The sequence below is a fragment of the Habropoda laboriosa genome, unplaced genomic scaffold (assembly GCF_001263275.1).
Source record: "Habropoda laboriosa isolate 0110345459 unplaced genomic scaffold, ASM126327v1 scaffold119, whole genome shotgun sequence".
In the NCBI taxonomy this organism is placed as follows: domain Eukaryota; kingdom Metazoa; phylum Arthropoda; class Insecta; order Hymenoptera; family Apidae; genus Habropoda; species Habropoda laboriosa.
In genome coordinates, this window is record NW_017100225.1 from 164,241 (window position 1) to 173,445 (window position 9,205).

The window sequence follows — 9,205 nt, forward strand, 5'->3', positions numbered from 1 at the left end:
GGACATGTTTCTCCTCTTTTCTTCTTCTTCTTTTTTTTTTATTCTCTGTTTATAATGTTCGACGAAGCGATGCTTTCTTTCTACATATGTCGTACATATCTTTTTTTTTCTATTCGCAGGATTGTAGACAAAAGTTCCAAGGGGGCTCGTTCTTTGATCACGAAGGTTTACCCTATTGCGAAACTCATTATCACGCTAAGAGGGGATCGCTATGCGCAGGATGTCATAAACCAATTACAGGTTGCCGCGCCTTTACTTAACCACTTAAATCACTTTTACCCCGGTTACGGCCGTTAATGGCATTGAAGTCGTTAAATGAGGATTATTTTCTTTCAGGTCGTTGCATAACAGCCATGTTCCGGAAATTCCATCCAGAACATTTTGTATGCGCGTTTTGTTTAAAGCAATTGAACAAAGGTACATTTAAGGAACAGAACGACAAACCATATTGCCACGGATGCTTCGAGAAGTTGTTCGGCTAAAATTTTTACCGCTAAAGTATTCGTATTTGTAACATAAGAACGACGAACCAGGCTGTTTCGCTCTGGGTACTACTTACAATTTTATAGGCCGCTCACATATGCCTATACCACGTAGAATATGTAATCGCTTTAGTCGTTATACGGAACCCACACGTATAATCTCACGATCTTCAAGCTTCTTGTCGTGAACACGAAACGAAACAGCCTTTCGAGGTTTTTTCTTTCTTTTTTTTTTTTTTTTTTCCTTGTAGAAACCTCGATATGCAAATGGTGCGACAATTGAATTATGTGTCACGGTATCGTTATATATTCTTATCGTAAGGATAAGGTAATAGGGTAATCATAGTCATTATTTTATCTTCGATATAGTCCTTAATAAGGGCTCGTTGCTAATATTTTCACGAATATTTTATATTACGTACTTCACATTGACCGTACGATTTAAGGATTAATAATGGGTGCTAATTAGTAGCTTATTTTTACTAATAATGTATTTGTTGGGAAGATGTGTCCGAGTGAAGAAACTGCCACTTGAAAAAATATTTATGTGAAATCGAGACATTACCAAATATCCGCGGTCCTTTTTTTTTTCACATTTCATACATGTTTATAAAATATTATATTTATATTCACGACTGAAACACACGTCGGCGAAAGTGTCGCCTTTCCAAACGGTTTTTTTTTTTTGTAGGATATTGAAATTAGCGTCTGCCAAGTTTTCAATAAATATGCATAGGAAATACATTATTAATCGTAAATCTAAATAAACTAAATTAATCAAAATACTTGATAAACGCATAATGTAAGAACAGTAAAAATATAAGAGTTGAAAATTCAACGATTTCATTCGTCGTTCCTTTCATAATTTCAGATTTCTTGTTTATTTGGCATACTGTTGCACAGCGGTATTCTATTTACCGACAAACATATAATAAGTATTATATACAAATAATATTTAATTATTTTCGACAGATGTGTTCAAAAAACTTCTACGTCGATGTATAAATAGAAAATAGTGTAACGATTATTACGGTTCAAACAGAACTTAACATTACGAATTACATATATAAAAATACGCACGGAATTGTACATTTAAACTCTATAGGTGAGTTAACCAGTTCATAACGTGATTGATATTGTGCTACGATTTGTGCTATATTGTTCTCTTTAAAATAACAAAAAAGAACAAACAAATCTCTAATCACGGGTTGTCCTTGCGCAAGCACGGCTAGGATATATCACAGACGCTGTATTTTTTATTTCCTTTTTTCAGGAAACTGTCATGCTAGGGTAGGAAATAATTCAGAGAAACTCTCATGCCAAAGGTCCGTTAGGTCTAAGTTATTTTTCTCATTACGTGTATCCGTATTTGGAGAATCGTGCGACTCGTACCCACAGTCGGACACGTTAGAATCTAATTTCGTTTGCGTAGAACTAGTATCCATATCCTCGGAATGTATACTCGAGGGTGACATAGAGTCCGTGCTTGTGTAAGATGGTGACAAATGATTGGAATAATAATTCGGTGTTAAGTACGTGAAATCCTCGTTTGAATCAACACCGTCCGCAACCACTTCTTGAACGCATTCTTGAATGCTGACGCTGGTGTTGTCTCCAGGATATATGATCGTGACGGAATTGGTTGCTTCGTCGTAGGTACCATATATAGTGTCCAAATCGTGCGTTTCGTCTTCTTGTTTTACCTCGACCTCGGATTTTATTGACACAGGTGCAGTTGTGTTTGTGGTATAAGGTGTATTAGCTGTGCAAGAAACAGGATGCCATGGTTGATGTGTACTCAAGCTTCTACAGGTTCCATTGGCTTCCACATCTTTTGATGTCTGCCCCACCATTCCTTTTGGATGGTCACATTTCTCTGTGATATTTTCCTTGGCTGATACCTATGCAAGATACAATCATTATGTCATTAACGAAAGGAAGACTGAGTGGTAAATGAAAGATATTAATTTAGAAACGAATGAAATGCTGCATCTTCGTGTGAATTTTTAAACGATTTTAAAAACAAGTGGTAAATCTGTAATAGAATATGTAACAGCGAAGCTTTCTTGCCCTTTCAAACAATTCATTCATTCCTACAATGTGCAAAAATCAAATAAAAGCAATGCTTTTTGTAAAATGTCAAACATAATACAATTTAGTATAATCATAAAAATATTCACTTGTTCGTTTGTTCTATGAGAATTTGTTTCCACTTCTGTGGTAACCTCTCGCAAAAGGCTCTCTGCAAGTTCTTCAAGTCGCTCGATGTAGTCGTCTCCTTGGAGGTCACCAAATAATTCTTCAAGAGGAGGTAAATGGTCAGTATTTTCAGAAGAATTGCTGCTCCTGGGGTTAGTGTCAGAGGTGATGCCAGCTGTGTTGTTCCACCCTGCTGCAGAGGGTGAGAGGGGGATACTGTAGATCCCAGCGAGGACACAGCACAGCCGACACGACCCTGACACATGGAACAGACAAAATCTCCCGCGTTCCTGGCCTCTCTATCCTTGCTCAATCTTTTTGTTTCAGCGACCAACACCTCGTTTTGCGACCTCAACATCACGCATTCTTGCGATAGTAATTCATTTTGCTCACGCAACGCCTTCACGGTTTCTTCCAATTCGTCGAGCTTAGCCTTTTTACGGTCCCGCGAAGTTTGAGCTGCTACCCTATTTTTTAATTTCCTATAAAACAGAATTTCGTATTATTCCGATAGCTTGGCAAGATGTTCTTCGAATTGCATCATTTCAAATCCATTCGTCAACGTACTTCCTCTGTAATTTTTCCTCCCATGTCAAGTGATCCAGTCGTCTCTTTTTCCCGCGTATACAAACATCCGATTTAAATAGCGTACTGTCATCGTCTTGAATTTCTTCGTGTTTAGCGATTCTTTTCGGATCCATCCTCGACTTGTCGGTCAATAAAGAAGCGGTGAAATTTATTTTTGACACAGATTTCGACAATTCGTCCGCCGTAATTAAGCCAGGCGCCTTTGAAAGGCCCTTAGGCAGCGTGATGATAACACTCTTCAATACGCTCATAATCAGCCATCAAATATAGAATGAATTTGCTATTGTCACTTGTTTTACAACTTCACAGCTTTATTTCTCCTCGAACTGCTCGCTCCACAAAGCGTCAGACAACTGATCCGGTACATAACACTGACCGTTGGAGAGAAATTCCGTATGCGTTTTCTAGCTGATGTAATCGTACTGAGGAACTGCAGCACTTGACCAGCTATAGAACATCCTAGAAGCAGAACTTGCACGAAGCTTCGATGTGACTGGTTGAGTCTCGGGACGTTACATGTGGTGTCCCGTTATTGGCTGCCACGTCGCACTTTTTCGCGTACTCCTCTACTACTACTACGACTACCATCGAGTAATTGTACACTGACTGACGTCATCCTATACGGTACTATCGCATCATTTTCTGTATCCGTTCCGCCTCCAGTAGCAATACCATGCGATAGCACCGACTGTTTGGGTGTATTCTAAAAAGAATCATGGCATCTAGTTCCACGAATTCTCGGTATCATATTTTGTAGTTGTTGCGTCATTTGAAGACAAATTTAACGACTACAGGCCATAGTACAAACGATTATTAATTGTTTCATTGATCGTCGTAAGATTTTCATTGAACCTGGTAGCACAGACGTTATTTAAATCGACATATGTATGTCAAGAATGCGAGAGGAATTTTGAGTATGTTACGTGTTTTAAACAAAACGAATACAGCTGGGAAAAAGAAGAGATACTATACGAGAAGGATTAGGTTTTTTATAGCAATGAAATCAGATGACGCAATTGTTCTAAAAAAGATATTAATTTACTTGTACGAGAAATTAGAAGTAAAACATTTCAAGTTACTACGACATCAATACAGTGGCGCCCTCAACGGGACTTTCCTTATGTATATATAACAGTTTGTTCACTTACCCATGAAGATAAATTAGGTAACTGCACAACAGACGGTCCTGTAGACTGTAAAAAACAATTTACGCATATCGCTTGAAATTAAATTTCATATCCGTACTTCAAATGTTTATTATATAAAATGCACGAAATATTATATAGAATATTACATACAAAATCTATCGAGAAAAGAATATTTAACAATCTCGAAATAGATGGAAGTGCATTTCCGACACAGGAACCAATGAGAGAATTTCGGGCAAAGGGAACTAGGCAGGACGTTTAGGGTTGGCTAGCCCGGTGGTGCATCGCGCGTCGCATTTCATAGATACTAGCCATTAATTTCGAGAATCGACCACGGTGTAGAGAAGGAAGCAGCAGGGAAAGCGAGAAGGGAATAGGGAGAAGGAAGAGGGCGTTGCAAAATATCGTGAGCCAACACGAGGGTTCGACAGGAACTTGGCTTTCAGTCGCAGCTCGGCAGTCTGTACGGGACGATCGAGTTACGTATAGTACGGTGTGCAGTTTACATACATATACGCGTCACGGCGCATGTATTAGTGATCATAGGCGCAGTCTCGCGTGTGCACGGGTAACCGATACGCCGAACGAGTTGACACACGCGCAGCAATGGCGTACCCCCTTGAAGAAGCCTGAACGTGTTCCTCTCGTCGAAATATTCCTTTGTGTCTGCTGTGTGTAGTGTGTGTAAGAAAGACGGATTATCCAGAGTAAAAGAGCGTACATGTAAACCGACGATAGAATCGTGAAACGACGTCGGCATTATTTAGGGTGTTTCACAGACACGTCGAAAACGGAAGAACGAACGTTACGCCCAAGCCAGAGACCCACGTCCAAGTCGATTATTCGTTAGCTGTACACGAATCGGGTCCTTGTTTTAACCGGATTTCGACGTTGTTGGAAAATTTGCTCGCGATACGGTTGTTCAGACGGAAATTGACGAGAGTGCATGGCATCCTGGCGATTATTAAACGCGAAATAGGATGCTCTGATGTAACGGCCGGGGCGAATCATACGAAGGGCTCGTGACAGAGTAAAGTGGATTATTACTCCACGCAAAGAGGGATTGAAAGAAAGGGGGAGGAAAAGAAGCGTGGAGGTAGGAAGGAGAGAGATAACGAGAGAGAGAGAAACGCGTAGCAGGCGGAAGATCAGTAGAGGCACAAAGAGATCGATGTTGCAAGGAAGCCGGTGTCGAGTGAGTCAGGGCCGGTGGTGTTCGAATTCGTAGTCGGGTTTTAAGCTCTTTACCTACGACTTTTTTTCCCTTCCCTCTCTCGAAATATGCGATAACGCTCCTTTGCTCCGCGTATATTGGGGGGCTTCCACCTCGAGGGCTTTCCTCGGTGTTGGATATAATAGCTGATTGGTCCAACCCTTGGATAAGGCAACCCTCTCTCGCAGCGATGAATCGTACCGTTCTTCGTTGGCTCGCTCCAAGGTGTGCCTGTGACAGCTAGAAGTGGCATGATCATCGATACGTGATCGATTCCTAAATACAACTGCAAGAGAAAGATAGAGAGAGAAGGAACTAAGAGAAAGGAAGAAAGAAGAGTGGGGTGGTTGTTGAAAGAGGAAAGTAAGACGAAAGAAGAAAGGTTCGCAGAAAATCGGCCGGAGAGGATCGCGAAACTCTCGCGTCATCCCGGCTGTATAGTAAAAAGAATCTCGTGGCGAATCTCAACGCTGGGCGAGACGGAAAGCAGCAGCAGTGGATCGTGGTTGTCATTGAGGAGAATAATCACGAGGATTCTACGAAATGAGTGCCTAGCGTTGGAGGTGGGTCGTTGGTCAGCGGGCGCGCAAGAAGGGACGGTTGTTCGCCGGCGGAAGCCTGGATAGTAGGAGGTTTCCAACATGGCCGCTGCATGTTACGAGAAGGAAGTGGTGGTAGGTGCCGCTATGCATGGACACGGTCATCACCATCATCACCACCACCATCATCACCATCACCATCACCATCATGGGATCACCGGCGGTTCGAACGGCGGCAGCAGCGGCGGCGGTGGCGGCGGCGGCGCCCAAGTCGCCACGGCCGCTGCTGTCACAGGCCCAACCGGCCAGCAAACCGTCCTCCCGGCCGCATCGACCGGCATCCTCGACACCACCGCCTCCGTCGCCGCTGTTTCCAGCTCCACCACTGTCACCGCGAACGCGAACACGAACGCAAACGCTGCTAACGCTAACGCGAACCCGACGGCAAACACGAATACGAGCACCACCGCGACCGCGGCAGCTGTCGCGGCTGCGACGGCCGCGGCCGCCGCCGCTGCGGTAGCTGTTACTACTTACAAAGACTACAAGGATTATTCTCAGCCGCTCCACGTGGACTGCAGCGTCGAGTACGAGTTGCCCAGCCAGGCGAAGCCACCTCCTGGCGGCGGTGAACCTCTTCTAATGATACACCCCTGTTACTATCGTCGCGCCGAGCGCGAGAGGAGAAGTCCGTTCGTGAACAATCTACCGCCGCCGGCAAACGCACCTATAACCTCGTCCAGGCGAAGCAGTAGAAGAAGCGCGTCAGCGGCAGTTGTCGTCGCAGCCACAGCAGCCTCGGCCACTTCCTCCACCTCGTCCAACGTGGTTGCACCCTCTTTCACAGTTGCTTCCGTTTCTACCTCGACCGTGTCTTCTTCGAGTTCCGCCGCTGCGGCCGCCGCCGCCGCAGCCGTGCTATCAGCTACCGCGGCTGTCGTTGCTACCACCGATACCTCTGGATCGAACCTCGTCTGTACCACCGGTCAGATGTCCGCCGCCGCTATGGCAGCTTCCTATCGTGCAGCTCTCAACGCTGCTGCCAATCTATCTCAACAACAACAACAACAACAACAACAACAACAGCAGCAGCAACAGAGGCGTCAACATCATCCGCAACAGCAACAACCACCGCCACCGCCTCCTCCGCAGCCGCAGCCACAGCCGCAGCCTCAACCGCAGCAAACTCATCATCATCATCATCGACCTCACGTTCATCCCGCTCATCACAGTCAGCAGCAGCAACAACAACAGCAACAACAACAGCAGCAGCAAAGCTCGGTCACCTCGTCTACAACCGGCACCGAGCTGATCTCTGCCGACGAGAAAGCAGTCATATCAGGTATTTATCAACACTACTTCCGCGCGATGCGCGCTCACAATCATCAGCATCGGCAACAGCAGCAACAACAGCCGCAACCGCCGCAGCAACAAGTTGCCCAACAACAACAACAACAACATCGCACCACCCATCAACTTCATCATCAAGCTCACCAAAGCGACCGAAGTTCCTCCTCGTCAGTGGCGCCGACGGCCACTTCGATCACCGGTATACTACGCCAGACGTATCAACAGACCACGTATAACGCGACCAGCTCGAACTCGTCGAGCCATCTCAGGGCAGCGACGGCCACAGCGGCGGTCGGCCATCATCCGTACAGACGGCCGTCGGCGACGTTGCTTTCGCGTGCCGCGTCCCATATTGGCCAGCAAGTATCCTCATCCTCTTCCTCTACGTCGATCGGTGGTTCCAGCGGCGTTTCCACTGGCGGCGTGTCAAGCGTGTATGCGAGCACGATACACAGGCACCATGCGTCCTCGTTGAACGCCCTTCAGGCGGCCGGTTTTTACGAAACGCCCGGTTATCATGCGCTCTTGCCGCAGAGTTAGGTGTTCACCAACGGTAACCCGCTCGAGACCGACCCCGTTGCTAGCGTTCATTTATTCACCTAATCCACGGCCTCTGTTGGAAAGCTGTGCGCGCCTCTATTCTTCCCTATTGTGCGACTTATCTTCCACACACTCGTTAAAAAGCAACATACGGGTTGGTCTACTCTACTACACACGTACACGTACATACACACGTTAGATACACATATACGGAATGATACATCTATCTCTCTGCGACGTGTACACGCTAAACTTCTCTACCTACGTGTATATCTCTACTATGCGTATACATATATATACATACGTAATGTACATATGCATATATATGTGTGTATATATATATATACGTATGTATCGTCGTCGACGCAACGATCGTACGTGCCGTGGCTCCGTTGTTGCTGGCAGTAGTGTGTGCGGGTGGCCGGACGGATGGACGGACGGGCAGAAAGCCACAGAATAAACATACGAATGCGTTACACACGAGCATAGTCACACACTTACGCACGTACACAGAGAATACGGGGATCCAAGCCCAGGGACAAATGGAGGGAACTGAAATGATGGTCGTCTGGCTACTGTGTGTGTGTGTGTGTATACGCTTCGACCGATTCCATCCACCTGCGAGATACATGTGCTCTCTGCTCAGGTATAAAAATCCATTTGCTTAGGCCCCGTATTAACGATTTATTTTTAGCCGTACACTTTCAGCCGCGGAGAGACAAGATTTTCCCTCTGCGTAAATTCCTGAAACTTGTGACGCGCCTCTCTCTCTCTCTCTCACTCCTCGTCGGGCAAACATCGTTTCTCGTGCACCACCACCAACTGTCCCTTTTCGCTCTTTTCCATCCATCCGTTTCTCGAATACCGACGGAACTTGCGAAACCGTCGCTGGACAATAGTATTTTTAGGGCTTTCGATCGATCCTTACCTCACGTTCGATGGTATTTCGAACCCGTACCACGTGTGTAGGTGTGTTAGACGCGTTTTTTTAACGACTTATACGATTAGTTTGTAGAATTCTATTAGCAGTGCTGGCGCGTTAATATCATTCCCCTTGGACAGCAGCTTTCACGACAAACCGCCTGTAGAGACATTCGAAATACTTGAAAACCCGATCGACAATCATAGTCTGTAATCGCAAAAGTG

At 45.3% G+C, this 9,205-nt stretch overlaps 3 protein-coding genes across 7 annotated transcripts in view; 2 read left to right on the forward strand and 1 right to left on the reverse strand.

Moving 5' to 3' along the window:
• The window catches only part of LOC108571156 (leupaxin), a 16,258-nt gene extending 15,507 nt beyond the window's left edge, over positions 1–751 (forward strand). For 2 of the 5 annotated variants that reach the window (XM_017933137.1, XM_017933138.1), the window contains exons 9-10: positions 120–240; positions 337–745. In XM_017933137.1, the coding sequence (XP_017788626.1) occupies positions 120–240; positions 337–482 (267 nt within the window). In that variant the 3' untranslated portion in view covers positions 483–745. Of the gene's footprint in view, positions 1–119; positions 241–336 lie in introns of all 5 variants that reach the window. The other 3 variants (XM_017933135.1, XM_017933136.1, XM_017933139.1) reach the window with 2 other exon arrangements.
• Positions 752–1,485: 734 nt separating this feature from the next.
• Positions 1,486–3,693, reverse strand: LOC108571172. The gene is given in 4 exon segments (XM_017933161.1): positions 1,486–2,383; positions 2,663–2,842; positions 2,845–3,163; positions 3,249–3,693. Coding segments are annotated over 4 exon segments (1,392 nt in total). The 5' UTR covers positions 3,521–3,693; the 3' UTR covers positions 1,486–1,762.
• Positions 3,694–6,128: 2,435 nt separating this feature from the next.
• Positions 6,129–8,123, forward strand: LOC108571174 (centrosomal and chromosomal factor-like). Its single transcript, XM_017933164.1, has one exon. It carries the CDS (start codon positions 6,272–6,274, stop codon positions 8,057–8,059), a length of 1,788 nt encoding a protein of 595 aa, XP_017788653.1. The 5' UTR covers positions 6,129–6,271; the 3' UTR covers positions 8,060–8,123.
• Positions 8,124–9,205: the final 1,082 nt, after the last annotated feature.

What these genes read in the sequence shown, in the direction of transcription:
- LOC108571174 (XM_017933164.1), top strand. Translation starts at nt 6,272, where the DNA reads ATGGCCGCTGCATGTTACGAGAAGGAAGTGGTGGTAGGTGCCGCTATG.